Genomic DNA, 17,732 nt, shown 5'->3' with positions numbered 1-17,732 from the left:
TTATTAATACAATACAGATGATAACCAGAGGCAGAATAAATATATAAAACAGTTAATTGACATTTTGCCTTCGATTTTAATAGAATCTCATATAAGTAGTAAAAAAAGTAAAGTAAGTACAGCTGTTATACTATTCTTTTAGTTAAAAATTGCCTAAAACTGTTTGCCTTAAAACTATGACATAGAATTACAAAGAGTTCAAGTCGCAATGCATCCGTAAAATCGGCACGCATTCAAATGATTTACATATGAACAATTCATGTGGGTGTGTATCGTTGTATCGGTGTGCCTGTGTGTTTGTGTATACATTTTTGTGTACTATACTCGTATTTGATGTGTTTTGTGGTCAAGTTCACAGTTGCAAATTATTTGGCGAAATTGGAAAAGTGGGCCATGATTGATTTACAAACTGTATTGATATTTCGACACGTGGCGTTTGTACTAGAGCTTAGTTTTTTAAAATCCTTACAAGTGCTTTAAATTGTTGTCTATAAAAACGAACTATCTCTAAAATGTTATGCATTTTTGTGGCATCTTTATATATAAGTAGTATAAGTATGCATGTATCCATTTGTTGAATATTTTTTCTAAGAAGTATAAAATCAATTAGAGACTAATTTTGTTTTAGATTTAAAAGAATCTACTGTAGCTACATTTCAACATTGTTCTCTTTTCTAAAAGCCACAAACATGCCTTCTCACTTTACAAAATGCTTTCAGTAACTTGATTGCAAATGTGAACCTGACTTTTCAGTTAAAACAAAGAGATAAAATACAAGTGGCGTTCATCAACAATTTCAATAAATATCACATTGTTTTAAGACTCGATGTGGTCCAATATAGCTGGCAGAATTTCGTTGATAGCACATCGTTTGGGTTGCAAGTGAATTACATGCGCCATGGCAATGGTATTAGGCCCCATTTTTGAGTAATATCCTTAAAATCGCACTGCATGGTGAGCACCACTTTCTCCGTCTTCTGGCTGCGTGAATTTGTTGCCGATTTGAGTGTTAGGCAAAGTTTCAAGTCGCGATGTGAGATTTGCTGAGTCTGTGGGGTAAAACAACAAAGTTGATTATAATTCTTCCCCATTGGCGATGACTAATCTTTATACTCACGTCCATGTCGTAGGTCCACAATTGTCGTGAGTCATTGGTGCATTGCGTCATCATTACATTGGAAGTAGTCGCATTGCGATTTTTGAGCAGCTTTATCATACCCTGCTTGGGCTCGTGGTAAGTGAGGCAAATATTGTCGTTGGTCATTATTTGGCCCTTGGGCGTTATTACAAACAAATCCATGGTCTGTGCATGCGACGTACAATCGCCAACGGTCACGGGTTGCAGGGAGGAGCGCGGCGCCGATTCTTTGAGCGGCCGCAGGCACTTGTCTCGCTCCAAGTCGATGAGAGTGGTAAACTCTTCTGCCTTGCTATCCACCTCCTCAAAGGCTCGCTTCCATTCCCGTGAGAGCAGTCTGCCCGGCAAGTTCTTCATATGGCGGCTGTACGCCTGCGCACATTCTGTCTCCCCATCCAGCCATATGATTTTGCCAAAGAAACGATCGGGTGCTGGAAAGAAATGCTCCGGCCAAATGTTCTCCAGATACCAGGAGAAGGGTTTGCATTGCAGTTTCTTGCGCAGTGCGACACGCTCAGTGACATTGACGCTTTCGCGCACATGCAGCGATAATCCTTGAGTATAGAGCATTACAAAGTACTGCCAGTCGTCCATCCAGACGGTAGCGGCACGCGCCAAGTTCGTCGTCAATACATCGATCATGCCGCCCGGAAATGTATAGGGAGTGGTACTACGGAAGACGTGACCCACATGCGAGCACGGACTAATCTCGATGCGGCCGCCACATTGCCAGATGCGAAAAGACATTTCTACATTCTCGCCACCCCACACATGCATCTCACTATCGTAAGCGCCCATCTCGTAAAAGTATTTCCGATCGATGGCGAACAGTCCGCCGGCCATGCCGGGCGTGGCAGTAGGTTGCGTGGCGTCCTTCACATTTGTATCCCGTTTACGCTCCGAGGAGAACCAACGAAAACTGAGCTGCCAGTTAAAAGCGCCCCAGTGTTTCTCAAAGGTCTTCGTATAGCTGAAGTTATCGTCCGATATAATGTCGATGACTGGACAGATAACCACATTGCGCGATTCCTTAATGCGGGCTAACAACGGCTCTAGCCAGCCTCGAGAGCATTCGCAATGAGCATCAAGGAATGTTAGGACATCGCCGCGAGCATGTTCAGCACCCATTAGACGTGCCGGCACTAGACCGCTACGCTTTTTCATGCGATACAGATGCGTCGGCACAGATAGGACACGTATATAGCTCTCCAGCTGCCGTTTCAAATAGGCTGTGGGAGGAAAAAGCGTTAATGATGTTTGCAGATTAAGTCACACTTGCCACAACTTATGCGGAATAAACTAATCAGTGAATGGAATCAGCTTTTAAAGCCATATATTGCTTTCTTCGGAACAGCAAAACTACAAAATACTTCATTAAAGATATGTTGAAAGTTCTTGATATCAGATGTGTGCTCTAATTTTTTATTTATCGAATCTTCTCTCTCGGAGACTTACGGTAAGTAGTCAAATGTTAATCCAATATAGTTAGTTATTTAATTAATTACAATTAAATATTTAAATTACGGTCCTAACTGTTATTGCTGGGTGGGGCAGTCTCTTCGCCAGAGTCGTGTATGGCTAGCCTGCCAAGTTAAATTCTGCGCAAGTCTATTTGGATGGTTCCGCAGCTTAAGCTGGTTCTTTGCTTTCACCTTGGCGATTTCATCTTTAACCGATCCCACATTTAAATCTTTCCGGATATTTTCACTCTTTATGTACCTGGGGGCCCCAGTGATGGTTCTCAGTATCTTCGATTGAGATCTCTCGATTTACTCTAAATTACTAATGAAAGCGTTTCCCCATAGTTCACAGCCATATGACCAAATTGGTTTGAGAAACGCATTGAACGGACGTTTATAAGCCAATGTAGATTAATAGCTTTTAGTTTCAGTTGATCTCTCTTCGCTTCGATGTGTTTGCAAATGAGACTTTTGGAAAAGGTGCTGTTTCACTTATTTGTTTCATTTATTTTCTACGCCATAAATGTTTTGGTGGTAAATCATAATGAAGTTATGCTACCATCTGATCAAAAATGAACGGGACTGGTCCAGTAAAAAATGTTTTCTTATGTAGATACTATGGAAAACAAAATTAAACGGGTGTGCATAAAATTTTGTGTTTCCAATAGTGGTACGGCTACGGAATTATTAAAAATATTGCAGAGATGTTGTGGAGAGTACGCAAGTGTTTGATTAGCATAAAGCGTTTAAAGAGGGTCGCGAGGCCGCAGGAATTTTTCCTCATGCAAGTGGTCGACGATATAAATGAAACAAGAAAGGAATGCTAAAGTCGAGCAGGCTCAACTCTTAAATACCCTGTACCACCCCACAAAAAAGTAATTAAATTAATTAATTAATTTAATTAAATTAATTAACTAAATTAATTTAATTAATTAACTAAATATTAACTAATTAAATATAAAATATTCCATGCATGCATACATACATTTACAATTACATCAGAATCGTGTCTATGCGTGTTTGTGTACTTGTACATATGTATGTATGTGTGCATTGAGCCTGGTTATATGGCTATAACTTTCTTTCCGATCATTCTATCATAATGAGACTTGGTATACGGTTATATAATTACTAACCTAATGTGACTACCAAATTTAAGTTCAAAATTCCAGGAATTACGGGAGCTATAGAAAATCGTTAATAGGGGGGGAGTGGGGGGGTGGATCAGAAAAAATGAACAAACTCGTCCTTTCTCGGTCTCAGGAGAATCTGTATACCAAGTTTGGTTATTCTAGCTCTTATACTTTCGGAGATCCTTGCGTTCATACAGACAGACAGACGGACAGACGGACAGACAGACGGACAGACGGACAGACGGACATGGCTATATCGACTCGGCTTGTCATGCTGATCAAGAATATATATACTTTGTGGGGTCTACCAAGCCTCCTTCTGTGTGTTCCATGTGCACTCGCACTAAACTAATATACCCTTGTACCCTTTGGGTACAGGGTATAAAAATGCAGGAAATTGTTGTCGACAATTTTGATATTGGTATTAAAGAGTTAGCAGAGGGTCTCAATATCACTTATGGATAGACTCAATACATTTTGGTTGTAGTTTTGGGTTTGAAGCGCGTTGCCGCAAGTCTCATGTCAAAACATCAATTCATGGAGTTTGCAACACAATAATGCGCCGTCACATTCCAAACTGATTGAGACTGAATTTTTGGCCAAATACAAAACACAAGTCATCGTTCAGCCACCGTATTTGCCAGATTTGGCTATCTGCGCCTTTTTCCTGTTTCCGCAACTTAAATCTGCGCTCCGGCGAGCGTGTATGGAGTCGATTGAGGCCATTAGAAGTCATTTGATGAAGGTCGTAAATGCAATCACACTTCTTATAGTATATGGAAAATTGAATTAACTGTTGGCTTGCTTGAAGCTGGTATGTTCACAGAATACCATTATATACATACCTATGTATGTACTGAATTCTACAAATAAACTGAATAGTGAACAGACAAGCTATTTTTTATTTAATTATTTGTCGCTTGTTTGAATAAGTTTTGTGTACAAAGAAGACTCATACCGTAGAACGATATATGTTTTTAAATCGGAAATTTTGATCTGAATCTGATCTGTTATTATTTTGCTGTTGCAATGTTTACATGAGAATTTAAAATATTAATTAATTTTGAGATCAATTCTGATATCAATGGTTGCAAGTTATATTTAAGAAGAATTTTTGAAAGAGTAGCTATCAAATGGCAATTATACAGGTAGTTCGTAATATAACTTACTGCGATCGCTGGCATCATCCACCAGAATAATCTCCTTCAACAAGTGTCGTGGCGATCGGTTTATAACGCTCGTTATCGTGCGGAGAAGCACAGACCAGGCCTCGTTGTGAAAGACAATGATCACTGAAGCGGTGGGGAGGCCGCTGCCATACTTTTTATCGCGACATCTGCAATGTTTGCCTGATCTTGAGCTTTTCCCTTGAGGCTTACTGCCATTACTTACTCTGCCGTTCTGTAGTCCTTGAGCGTGCGATTAAGCGGTATGCGATCACTGGCCAATATATTGAAGCTGTTGAGCCTAAAGAAACGCTGCATACGAAATCGATCGCGCGGCGGTATAATAACTGGTCGCCCATAGGCGCCCTCGGTCTCCACAGGCCTGAACTGGTTCATGTTGTAATCGTCTGCAAGAGAAGGTACCAGATGACTTTGACTGCTGATGCATGCACGCGCAAGCCCACACACACACACACACGCACAGATGAGTGTATTTGTGTCATTGTTAACTATTTACTAACCTGAAGTCATATTGCCGAATATGTCTCCCTTGCCAATATAATGCGCCACAATATTTTTGTGCGGCCAGAGGGAGCGTCGTTTGGGCGGCGGTTTCGGATGACTGTGCACATAACACGAGGACAAGTGATCGACAAAAATGCACAAACAATGATGACAATATTAATAAAATTTAGCATTTTACTTAACTCGCTCCGAGATACCATATACATACTTGTATGTATGTGAATAAAAACATGGAATCAACACCAACCACGCGAAGCAGCGGAAGAAAACAAACGCAAAGAAGTCCCATAAAAAAACATACATAAATGCAAAGTGGTTTAAAACCGAAAGCAAGGTAGCGCAGCCACTCGAGTGTAACATCGCTCATCCATCGATGGTGTGCGGTGGTGGTGAAGCGGCGCCAGCGGCACTTGCAACACCAACAAAAAGACAATGTGACGAGCCCACTTGGCCACTCGGCTTGCAGGAAATTATGCAATGGCTGCTAACTCTGCCAGCGCTAACTCTGCCAGCGCATGAAGCGCAATCAGAGCGTTCAGCGGTACAATTTTGGCTAAGATCGATCGAACTTTTGATTGCAGCGATCTTGTCGGCAATGTGAATGACCAAAAAAACCATTTCCGCTTTTAAATTGAAATTAGCGCTTAAGTGTACATTATACGTAGATTTCTGGACTCTTGTGTTTGTCGGCATGTTGGTACTCACCTCCCTTCGCCACCATTGCTCTGCATGCTTGATACATATAAATTTATGCTAATTGCAAACATAAAAAACGCAAATACCAACAAAAACAAATAAAGTATATACAGCTTTTTGAGTTTATGGAACGGGAGCCCCATGGCTAATAGATTCTTTTCTTCTTGCTGTTGTTGCTGCTGCCGTTGTTTTCTTCGTCTTCAGCCAGTTTGCTAATGTTAATGACCGCTCGCGCCAATAAGTCCAAGCCCGATCGTAGCTTTCTGCCAACTAAGCGACAACTAAATTGTTGCCGTTGTTGTCGTTTCGCAGCAACCAATCGACAACAACTGGTAAATGTCGCGCCCGAACAATTGGCCGTCTTTGAAATGCGAGGCGCGTTCCAATTGCGAATTGGGAGCAAGAACTTATGAATGCATGCCACTTGTTGCAAAATATTCACTGTTTATTTGCGCAAAAAAATGTAAATAGTCGTTTTCTCTAGCATTGCGATGCCAACACAGCCGCTAAAACAACAGCAACAAAACACCTGTTTATAATAAGGGATGCCACGCCGTTCAAAAAAGAAAGAAATAAAATAGCAGGTAAGCTTAGTGGCAACGCTCGAAGCTATTCGATTAGTCCGAATTCAAAATGGAAACAAAAGCGGGATATCATAGTTACTATTATTGCCGACAGGCGGCGTTGTGTTCCGTCTGCCAGACAATTAAATAATTTCGTTATGGAATGCGAGAGCTTAAATTTATTTGTTTATCTATTTATGTCGACATGAGAAAAATATATAAAAATTATAAAAAGATGTTATAAGCTAGACTAAGCAGGAGAAATCGAATTAAATTACAATAATATCTAATTACCGCCTCCGACCCGGTGGGGGAATATTATTCGACCTTTTTGGAAACGAGGAAATAATATTGCCATTATATAGATGATAGCTCTACATTAATTGCGATGTGATGTTAGAAAATTTACAAACGAAATGAAAGTTACTTTTTTGAACTACCACTGCGTAACGTTTGACTAATGTGTGTTAATGTTTGAATGATTTTTGCCATCAATTGAATTAATTGTAATATTTGTTCGATAGGCATAGCATTAAGGCATTAAGTTCGGTCAAATTTGTGAACCGAGTAGTTCATATATGTACAAAGTATAATTTTCATTGCTCCGTGCACGCGACTCAGCAGCCATGATTTGGAGTGCTTTTGGAAATATTTTCGGATACCTTCTCTTCCTATACACAAGTGTACACATATCCTTGTTACTAATATGCCATGTTATTACAGACATTATGTGTTTCGGTAAAATTTAAAACGCTATAATTTAAAAAGCAACCACTAATCACTTTCTCATTGCGGTTGTAGAATACGATGAATTTTGGTGGGATGTGATTATTTTACTTGCAATTCATGCCTTATCTGGAGTTGTGTTGAGAATTTCCAACTGCCAGGTACTGTGTACGATCATGATGGGACATTTTTACTATGATTACCTTAATATTTTTGTTGTTTTTAAACAGAGTCTTTGTATGATGAGTCATTGGCTATTCCAGACATGGTTTTTTCTTATGACAGTCACATTTTATGTTGCTTGTAATTTGGACTGCACGAATGAAATTACTCAATACGCCTCTATTATTGTTATAGGTAAAAACACAAGATTTCCCGTCAACAGTTATCTTTGTTAAGCATTTATATTTTTTCAGTCATAACGGGACTCGTTATGTACTTACTGTGGAAACATCATAGACAAGTCAAGCTGGAAAAGAGCATTCAAGAAGAGATTAATATGGACAGGTTCTAAATTTGGAATCATATTTGCAGCAGAATTCAAAACAACACAATTAGTTATTCAAAATATATACCTATATATGTCTAACTCTATGATTTGCATAACCATTCCATATACTTAGGGAATGTTGTATTAAAGAACCAGCTGTTGTGTGTCCTGGCCAGTCTGAGTGTGGATTTTCCTCTGGTTGGGTATTTTGTGTTCATATCGTGTTGATTTCTCCCATTCCTCACTTATCATCATTTATTTAACCGAAGCTCATTATGTTCATTTATTAGCGGCCGACACCATTTTCGAAAATGTTAATTTGCTCAGTAAAGTGCTCGATGCGAGAAAGAAAAACCACGAAAAATGTGTAAATTCATTTGCAATTTTGTCGGCTATATTCTATTTATATCAACCAGCCTGTTCTTATTAGGAAACACGTTTTTCTTTTGTCTCCGCGTACACCTTCCACGATGTAACTATGAGAGTTTTCCATGAATATAAAATGTTTAAATGGAACTTTCTTTTAGGCACTTTTCCTCTCGATTTGCATGCGACATATGCCTTTTTTTTGCACGGCTGGTCGGGCATTATTTTGATGACTTCAGGATTTGAGGTACGTTAATAGTCTACAAAATGTCAATTAAGAACTGTTACTTTTTATAGATCGGCAGATTCTTGCTTTGGTGGATTTTTGAAACAGCTTTTTTGGTTGTTGTCTACATTATCCAGGCCTATCGGTTTATTGATCAGTTGCAAGAATTTCAAAAATATGTGTTGTTTCTTGTCATAGGTGAGAATAAATGGATGTTAAAGCTACAAAATTTCTATAATACAATTTTACAGGCTTTGTTGTCTGTGTTTTGGGCTTAATGGTTAAATATTATTTTAAACTTAGTTTGGGAGCTCAAGCTGAAAAGGCAGAAAAAAGAATTAAGGAGGAGCTAAAAATTAAGTACCGTTCGACCAAGTAGGCACCCATATTAAAATACCATTTTTTACACAATGGTGTAGCCTTGAACAAAATCAGTTTTCAGGTTTTTATATTAGTTCTTATAATGATAAGAACTAATATAAAAACCTTATAATGATAAGAACTAATATAAAAACCTGAAAACTGATTTTGTTCAAGGCTAGAATTGTCATTAAATATTAACGAAAGTCAAATAACCGATTAAAAAGTTAACCAAATGGAATAATAAAATGAATATTTTGATGAAATGTAATCGATTTCCATCGATTTAAATTTTTGTAGACACAGATCTCCAGCAGACAGCTGTTAAAACAAACTAAATTAAGTTTTCTTAATTTCTAAAGAGAAATAATAAAAATTTAATTAAAAAATTAAAAATCTCTCACTAGATAGTAATTTGGAAATAAAGTGCAGTTTTCGAGTTTATACAAAAAAATGAAAAATAATAAATACTAAAATATCACATATGTATAAAAATATATTTAAAAGTCTTTCAAATTAATAATTAGCGTTAACAGTTTAATTTGCAAATATAGAAATGCAATTCAGAAAGACTCATTAAAAATAAAATTTATTGTGAAACTGAGCATTTTGTCAGTGTATTTTGAAAAGTTTGAAATGAAGAACGAGTCTTCATTGCAGCTAATGATATTCTCTGACCAATAAGATTGTTTAAAGCGTTTTGGCAATGCAGAATTCTTTTGATTACAGAACTACTTTCCTTAGAAGTTTCTACAATTCTCATTGAAATAATTAAGAAACTTCATTGAATGCTTTGTTACTCTAAAATAAATAAAAAAAAAATTCTCTCTAAAATGTTATCCGTTATAAATATTTCTCCAGAAAACTTGAACTAAGGTATTTAAAAACCTTGTGATAAAGAAACGATTTTTATAAATGTTTACGCAACACATATAGTTCTAGGAATAAGTTTTAGAATATATTGGCGTTTGTCAGATGAAGGCATCCTGAAGAGTATTCTTTATTTTAAGAAAACAAGCAACACTTTCTTGAAAATGATGTCCAAAATGAATGCCGAGCATTCCTAGATTGCCGCGATATTTTCGTTATTTGAGTGCTTCTGCTGCTCTTGCTGTAGTTTGGAAACACGCCAGCTAAGATTGAGGGTGACTAGTGCGGCTAATATCTGTGAAATAATAATATATAATATATAATATGTGAGCTCCAAATACACACACATGTGCACCTGAACAACCACGAATACCCAGAACACGAAGAGAGTACGACTCTTCTTTTGTTGAAAGTATTCATTCAGTTTGAGGTCGCAGCCATCCCGCTCTAAGACAACGCGTCGCAATAGAGGGTCATCGTTATAGCAACTACTGGGCACCTCCTTCTGTTCTTTGATGTACTCATCAATGCCTGTCTTGCCGCAGCATTTGTACTACAATTAAAGCCGATTAAGCGTTTGCATCTTGAATTCAAACCCGATATAGCCTACCAGACCCTCAATCTCTCTGAGCTCTTCTGTTGCGTAAATGCGTGAGATAAGTCGATCGTTGATTTCCTGCTCATTAAAGATATACAATGTTAGCATGGAGGCATCTAGGGCGGTGAAGACCACCATCAATGCCATATACTGCAGACATGGGTGAGTTTTTCAAGCACGTGCAAATATTTAACTGGCATTATACGCACCAACCAAAGACCGCGCACATAATCGCTCAATATGCTATAGTAGCCAAATATTCCGATCCCAAAGATGCCCAATGACACAAAAATGCGTATCACCAGTACCGCAATATAGAGGCCGTCCAGGCCACCGGCATACTTCATATTAGCCACAGCTGCGGCAAACTTTATCAGGCCGCCCACCTATAGGCGGAGGGTAGTACGAAATTGGATGCGATTGGAATTATCTCACTTACGCAGCACAGGCAGTTAAGGAAGAGACTTTCGGCCTTCAAATCGAAAATATCCTGACACATTTTTGAATTTTAAAGCCAATGCTTAATAGAGCAACATAGTTTTCGAATAAGTCCACCCAGTAAACGGTTCATCTCTGTACTAAATATATTGATCTCAATACTCTGCTATAGCCATAACAGTTTCATTTGTTATAAGGATGACCGTTTCGTCTGCAGAGACGAATATAAACACCTTATTCGTTTGATTCCAGTTCAGAATAAAAATATAATCCAGTGTATTTAAGGTAGATCCTTGAAAGCTTTCGTTAGCAATATTTTAATTCATTAGTTACCTTCTTGTTTCATCAACTGATTGAGAAATGTAATATTGCTCGCAACTTATCCATACAGCACCTGCAAACTAATTATGGTTTATATAAATATATACTTAAGTAGATCTTGGCGAACTTTTCAATTTAATAGAAAAGTTCATTTGTTCTTCTCTATAGTAAATGCCAAAAAAGAAACCTTTGTGCCATTCAAGGAATTTTTAATCTTTCTTTCTCTACTCTTCTGTACATTTTTGAAATGTGAAGTTAAAAAACAAAACTTTCTACATTAGTACAAGCATTTCAGCTTTATTTACTCAAATAATTAATGTATGGCATGTATTTCCTTTACTATCAACATAAAGTATTCTTGTACTTGTATTTCATTTACTATTAGCATCATAAGTACATCAGTTGGAAAAGTTGCAGATACCTACTCTACTGAATTAAGTTATTATAAGTTTTTATTATACATTTATAAATATTACGGGTATCTAGTAGCTTGGAAGTAGCAAGTAGAATTTTAGCAATACTGCATTGTTATTATTTCCATAGACCAGCTCTAAGTACTAGCGGTATGGGCGACGACGAGCCGCGTGCCTCAGTGTAATCGCCAGAAGGCCAGCAACTATAACTGCGAGTATCTGCAATAAAAGTGTGGGTGGTGAAGTTTTGAAAGCACTTGGATCTCTATATCTCTCACCTCCACTCCCACGACTGTCCAGTCGCTGATGCGCTCCATACGTGTGCCTTTCGAAAATGCTACGGCCAATGGAGCCTTACAACCGAATTGAAAGAGATCAGCCTGTATTGTGGAGTTCTGATTGAAATAACAGCTGGCTGGAATTTTGAGACCACTGTCCGGATAATTGTCGGGTCCAGTTTTGCCACAGCAGTGGTACTACAATTATTAAGTGGTTTATAACAATTAAGAAGTGAATCTGGGAAAATCAAGTTAAAATGAGACGGGCAGGAGAACTGTAAACAATTTTGCAGAATTTACTTCAAACAAATTAATCAATTAATTTACTTCAAACAATCCTACATTGAATTGGAAATATTTGAGAGCGTTTTTAGTAGATTCAGACTAAAACCTTAATAAGGATTAGGAACATCAAATACTATAGATATATAACAACGCAGGGATATACTTCTATATAATTATTTCAAACACAACCAATAAAAGAAATTGATATTGTTTAGAATTTGCTGAAATGAATTGGTGTGCATATTTTTTGACTTTCTGACAAAACTATAATTCGATTTGTTATTTTTTTACGTTTTGCCCTAACAATTATTAAATTAGTTGAGTTAGGGGATCTTGCAAGAAACAAATGAATAAAGTTAAAAGACTGTGTTAAATTAGTAAAAGAAATATCAAATCATTAATTATAAAATTTAAATATTTTTATTTAAATAAAAAAATTTGTATTTAAATAAAAAAAATATTATCGAACACACATTAATTATTATGGCGTACTATTTCGCCTTAATTCCCACGCCAAATCAACTACTCGCAGAGACAAATAATGTAAATATTAATATTTAATAACTTCATAAAGCTCATTTCTAAACTGAAAATTTTAAATTTAAATTTTGTGATCAATATTAGTTCTAGCATTTGTAAGCTAAAATAAAAATAAATAAATAATAAATTTCGCCTTAAAATTGAACTGAGTTGGATATGTTGAAGTTTTTTTTTATCATATGCATAAATTATTATATTAATTTATTATTTAATCATCGTGCATTATTTAATCAAAATTTTAATTTTTGGGCCAAAGGGGGGACTTGGAAAAAGCTGCGTATGCCCTTGACCTTAAGTGTATGATCAAAATTCAGGTGTCTACTTACCTTGATTTCGTAGTAGGACATGCTGCCATTAAGGTAGAGCTGATTATGCCAGGCCCTATCGATAGTCTCGCTGGCCAGTAGAGGAAAGTTGATGGGTTGTACAAACATAACGGTTATTTGTGCGCAAATTAAAGCGAATAATACTGCTGCATACTTTTGGGAGGCAGCGAATATTATGAGAAAAATTTGATCAGTCTACGGATTTGAATTTCTATGCCATGTCTGATACTCACAATCCAAGTTAGTCTGATATTTTCCTGCAGCGCGGCAATGCAACCCAGAATGGTGATGCCAAATAAGAGAACTCCCAGCACAATGCCCAGAATGCAGGGTATGCGAATGGCCTCGCTTCCGCTGTAAGTAGCCAAGGCATAGGAGCATGCGGAAATTGTAAATGCGCCAAAAACCTGTAAGCCCACATCGATTCGTGAGGTTGTATAAGACAGAGTGATTGCAAATAGCCACTCACACAGCACAAAAAGTCCAGGAGGAATGACGAGACTTTCAAAGTTTTGGTGCCGCAACTCATTTTGTGAGTCTTCAGTATTGCGGCCACAAGTGCGAAAATTATACTAACCAAAATATATACTCGTATGTACAAGCGATAGCGCAGGCAGTTCTAATATTTAGAGCTTAGACTTATCTCCCTCCCAACTGATAACGAACACAAATGACATTGGCCTCCAACGCGACTATGGAGCGGAGAGTCTTCATTTGAGCAGCTGGTCATTCAGTGCTGGAGCGGACGGCACGAGAGAACAGAAAATTTACAGCTAAAATGTTATTAGAGACCTCAGATAGAGCCATCCAAAAGATAGCAGTTGCTCATGTTTCGTTGGCCGTGAGCTTCAGTCAACAAACACACATAAGCGATAAGCTTTTGGCAGCATTTGTTGAAGTTTGCAAATGAGTTTATGTTTACACGGAACGGGAAATCACAAGTTTTAGAATAAAACGATGATCGAACTTTAAGAAATAATTGTAAGCAGTAACTGATTGAACTAGTCTCAAGAATGTTTGGAAAATCCGATATTAAAAGAGACACCCTAAAGATACAGAGAGATAGCGAGAATTAGATTGTAACTAATGTTAATGGATTATTTAATGTGCTTCTTTAAAAAATGTATTTTGGAAATCAGTTACTCAAGTCAAATAATATACAGTATACTCGCTCGTTTGCTTGAATCATACTTGTATTTTCATTACCGCCATATATACATAGTACAATGTAATGTATATAATTTGTGCGTCAGTTAAAATATTAAACATCGGAAATTGCCAAAATGAAAACCTATAAATACTATAAGGACCATAAATATATAAATATATACAAATTATTTATTTATTTTTATTTAGTAAATCAACAATAGTTCTGTCGATACATTCCATTAAAAATATTAAAATATATTATAGCATTTTAAATATATTAAATTAAAATAAAAAAAATAAAAATAATCGGTTTCGCTTTATTTCCAGATCTAATGTTATCTACGAAGCCATCACATTCTGTTTTTGTTACCAAACCTGAGCGTTCTATTTCCTTTTCCACAAAGTAATATTTCTTTCTAAACAATGCAATTAATAAAGCCAACTTTAAAAGTACAGTATAATGATGTGAACCTTTGGAGGAAAATTAAATGAATTAATTCATTTAAAAAAAGGCACTACTGTGTTGCTGCAGGAATGCTCCCAATAATAAGTGAGATACAAATAGTTCAATTAACATTCCCTGGGTTGGGGACTTTCAATGCCTCTTCTTAAGTAATCGAATTACCTATTAAATAAAATCAATGTTCCGCCCTCTATTAATTGCTTTTGTTTTACATTTCTTGTTTGCTGTGCTGAATACATTAGGCTGTAAATGTCCCATGTTCCCCCCAACGGTCTTAGATAATTTTGTAATTGTATTCTTTTTAAACTTTCTTAGACTTCGAGGTGACATTACTATATATGTATTGTTTATTATGTCGACAGCATTTATTTGTATTTATAATAAATAAAATTAAGAATAGGTCAACAAAATACCATAACACTAAAAGATTAATTAGTTATTATTAGTTATCTTAGATAATTTTGTAATTGTATTCTTTTTAAACTTTCTTAGACTTCGAGCTGACATTACTATATATGTATTGTTTATTATATCGACAGCATTTATTTGTGTTTATATTAAATAAAATTAAGAATAGGTCAACAAAATACCATAACACTAAAAGATTAATTATCAACGAGCTTAACCCAAACAGGAGGCAACGAAACAGTGGTAAGTAGGCGCTTAACTTTAAAGAATCGTTTTTAGAAATATAATGGCTTTGAATTAGCTGTAGGCCGACTTTGAAGGGAAAGGCTCTGTACTCAGAAATGTTAGGAATTGATTTTAAAACTTTGCGAATGTTTAAGTTAAGTATATAAATAAGATTTATTTGGCATCAGTTCCAGTGCCTTGTACCGGTGCAGCTGCCAGAGTACTAGAGGATTGATAGGTATGGGCCCTAGAACAACAGGGAAGTGATAAATAACAGAAGCAAGAAATGCCGTGCATTCTATTTGAGAAGCTTTAATAAAAAATGAGAACATGGTTACAACTTAAAAAGTTAGAGAAGCATTCAACTAGCGAATGCTCTGTACTCTTTCTACGTTATGACTAGGGAAATTTTTTATTTTATAGTTTTATGTGGGACTAGGAAAACTTTAGTTTAATATAAAATTCCAATATTGACTTCTTCGTCTTGCCTTCTTCGATATAACTTCAGCTAACTTCATCTACATACAAGTATGTGTGAATATAATCAGAGGATAGGTCTTTAGTTGTATACACATATGTGTTAAATGGGTCAATCGTCCACATGTACTACATATTTATATACATATACGAGTAGATACATCGGCGTATATGAAGTCCGGTGTTTGTACATCATCACAATGCCTAGTTACATACATATATACATATATAAATACATATGTACTGTTTTGCCCTTTGGGTAACCAAGTGTTGCTTGCCTAGTCACTGATAAGATTATATACATATGTGTATTCCCACGTATTTATACTATATATAGTAGATATGCATGTATGTACGTGTATACGGTGAGTAAGTACGAGTATGTATGCGATTCCCTGCGTGCACTAGCTTTTATCGATGTTATTGTTATTGTTTTTTTTTTTTTACAGCGTAGACAAGCAGAACTAAAATTTCCCATACAATTATTATCAGGTACTTTTTTGTTGTTTGTTTTATTCAACCACGGGTCTAACGCTAGAGTGTTTTCGAAATTTAGTCTAGAAAAGTTGTCAACGGGTGTGGAACGAATTGCGGAGTGAATCGCATATTTCTAGTTAACATACTTGTAGTTAGCTTTTTTTGTTTTTGCCCATAAATAAGTTATTTTAAAAAGGCAAATTAAAATGGGTTGTGCAACAGCAACGATCAAATATCTAGTGTTCGTTTTTAATGCGCTCTGTGCGGTAAGTGCCAAAGCTTAATATATTATTTAGTATTATTGGTATAGTAGAAGGGCTTTCTCATGGCTTTATAACATAATTAATGTGTCTACGCTTAACTGTGGATGAGTATAGTACTTTGGTGAGTCATATGGAGTTCATTCGCAATGCAAAATTATGAGTCAATATACAAATTTGTTATCGGCGGTAATTTGAATTGGGGCGCGGCCAAGTTCCGAAAATTCTCATATCTGCAACTGCAACATATCTATGTGGAGCAGAAGCTATAGCTGATAAGATTACATGTTCACACACACACAACAACACACACAAAATTGAACTGAAATTCTACTCTTACAGATCCTGGGCATCGCAGTAATTGTTGTCAGCTCGTTGGCATTAAGAGACACGCCAGATGAGGCAGTGCCGATAATTGTATTTTTCATCGTAATTGGCTCGATTGTATTCCTCATCTCATTCTTTGGCTGCTGTGGCGCCATCAAGAAAAACGTGTGTCTAACTTGGACGGTATGTGGAAGAGAAACTGAATAATTGAGAAGATATCTTAATATAATCTTTACTATTTTCCATTTGCAGTACGCCATCATTTTACTTGTGGTGATAATTTTAACCTGTGTTTTAACTTTTGTCTATTTGCAACGCATCGATGAGCAAGATGTTGCACAAAAACAAGTGAATAAGGCGTGGGAGCTGCAGAAAAATGGCAGCAGCACCGAAATGGCGTTCTTCCAAAGCACCGTAATGTCCCATTTACTTAGATCTACTTTCCACATTTAATAATTGGCGTGTTTTAATTCTCAGTTGAAGTGCTGCGGCATAGACGGACCGGCCAACTATACGAAGGCTAATATGACCATACCTGAAAGCTGCTATGCTACCAATAATACAACCACACATATTCCCTATCAAAGCGGCTGTGTGAACAAATTGGTTGACTTGTACGTAGGTGCTTTGCATTGGGTTAAGATCTCCAGTATGGTTTCCATTGGAGTTGAGGTAACACTACCTATCTTTCAATACTACAAGTATGTACTCGATATCTAATAATATTTGCGATTTTTATTCTACAGGGCATTGCCTTCCTGTGTGCCAGTATTTTAGCTGTCACATTCAACAACGAACAGCGCCGATCCAGATATTAGAGTATAACTTACTGGTCTGTATATTGATATAAAAGTTTATAACTTTAGCGTGAAAATACAAATCTATCAATCGATTGATCATGACTGGTATCATGATATATACATTTATGGTTGCTTTGTTTTGTGTTTGGATAAGAAACAAGAAAAAGAGTTTAAGGTTTTAAAATTAATTTTATCAAATTAACTACAGTATGTATTTATTTTTGGAAG

General features: G+C 36.5%; 4 protein-coding genes across 5 annotated transcripts; 1 reads left to right on the top strand and 3 right to left on the bottom strand.

Annotated features, from left to right (window-relative positions):
* Positions 1 to 100: 100 nt before the first annotated feature.
* LOC115623414 (polypeptide N-acetylgalactosaminyltransferase 3) lies at positions 101 to 6,569 on the bottom strand. The gene is made up of 6 exons (XM_030517729.1): positions 6,128 to 6,569; positions 5,419 to 5,519; positions 5,124 to 5,304; positions 4,901 to 5,067; positions 1,118 to 2,367; positions 101 to 1,049 (listed from the first exon to the last, which is right to left on the bottom strand). The coding sequence occupies exons 1-6, from the start codon at positions 6,259 to 6,261 to the stop codon at positions 888 to 890; spliced, it is 1,995 nt and encodes a 664-aa protein (XP_030373589.1). The 5' UTR covers positions 6,262 to 6,569; the 3' UTR covers positions 101 to 887.
* Positions 6,570 to 9,819: 3,250 nt separating this feature from the next.
* On the bottom strand, positions 9,820 to 10,855 carry LOC115634457 (protein late bloomer-like). Of its 2 annotated transcripts, none has more exons than XM_030532181.1 (5): positions 10,757 to 10,855; positions 10,527 to 10,703; positions 10,330 to 10,467; positions 10,075 to 10,272; positions 9,820 to 10,014 (listed from the first exon to the last, which is right to left on the bottom strand). In XM_030532181.1, exons 1-5 carry the CDS (start codon positions 10,814 to 10,816, stop codon positions 9,913 to 9,915), a joined length of 675 nt encoding a protein of 224 aa, XP_030388041.1. In that variant the 5' UTR covers positions 10,817 to 10,855; the 3' UTR covers positions 9,820 to 9,912. The 2 variants fall into 2 exon arrangements, with proteins under 2 accessions (XP_030388041.1, XP_030388042.1); XM_030532182.1 differs by having other exon boundaries at positions 9,893 to 10,014; positions 10,067 to 10,272.
* Positions 10,856 to 11,510: 655 nt separating this feature from the next.
* LOC115634200 (23 kDa integral membrane protein-like) lies at positions 11,511 to 13,468 on the bottom strand. Its single transcript, XM_030531787.1, has 5 exons — positions 13,388 to 13,468; positions 13,152 to 13,325; positions 12,919 to 13,071; positions 11,768 to 11,965; positions 11,511 to 11,708 (listed from the first exon to the last, which is right to left on the bottom strand). Exons 1-5 carry the CDS (start codon positions 13,445 to 13,447, stop codon positions 11,634 to 11,636), a joined length of 660 nt encoding a protein of 219 aa, XP_030387647.1. The 5' UTR covers positions 13,448 to 13,468; the 3' UTR covers positions 11,511 to 11,633.
* Positions 13,469 to 16,225: 2,757 nt separating this feature from the next.
* Positions 16,226 to 17,630, top strand: LOC115634067 (protein late bloomer). Its single transcript, XM_030531612.1, has 5 exons — positions 16,226 to 16,383; positions 16,720 to 16,887; positions 16,957 to 17,118; positions 17,182 to 17,376; positions 17,451 to 17,630. The coding sequence occupies exons 1-5, from the start codon at positions 16,324 to 16,326 to the stop codon at positions 17,520 to 17,522; spliced, it is 657 nt and encodes a 218-aa protein (XP_030387472.1). The 5' UTR covers positions 16,226 to 16,323; the 3' UTR covers positions 17,523 to 17,630.
* Positions 17,631 to 17,732: the final 102 nt, after the last annotated feature.

This window comes from Scaptodrosophila lebanonensis, unplaced genomic scaffold (assembly GCF_003285725.1).
Source record: "Scaptodrosophila lebanonensis strain 11010-0011.00,11010-0021.00 unplaced genomic scaffold, SlebRS2 tig00000001-arrow-pilon, whole genome shotgun sequence".
NCBI lineage: Eukaryota > Metazoa > Arthropoda > Insecta > Diptera > Drosophilidae > Scaptodrosophila > Scaptodrosophila lebanonensis.
Note: the sequence above shows the minus strand (reverse complement) of the source record. Positions and strands in the feature narration are given on the sequence as shown.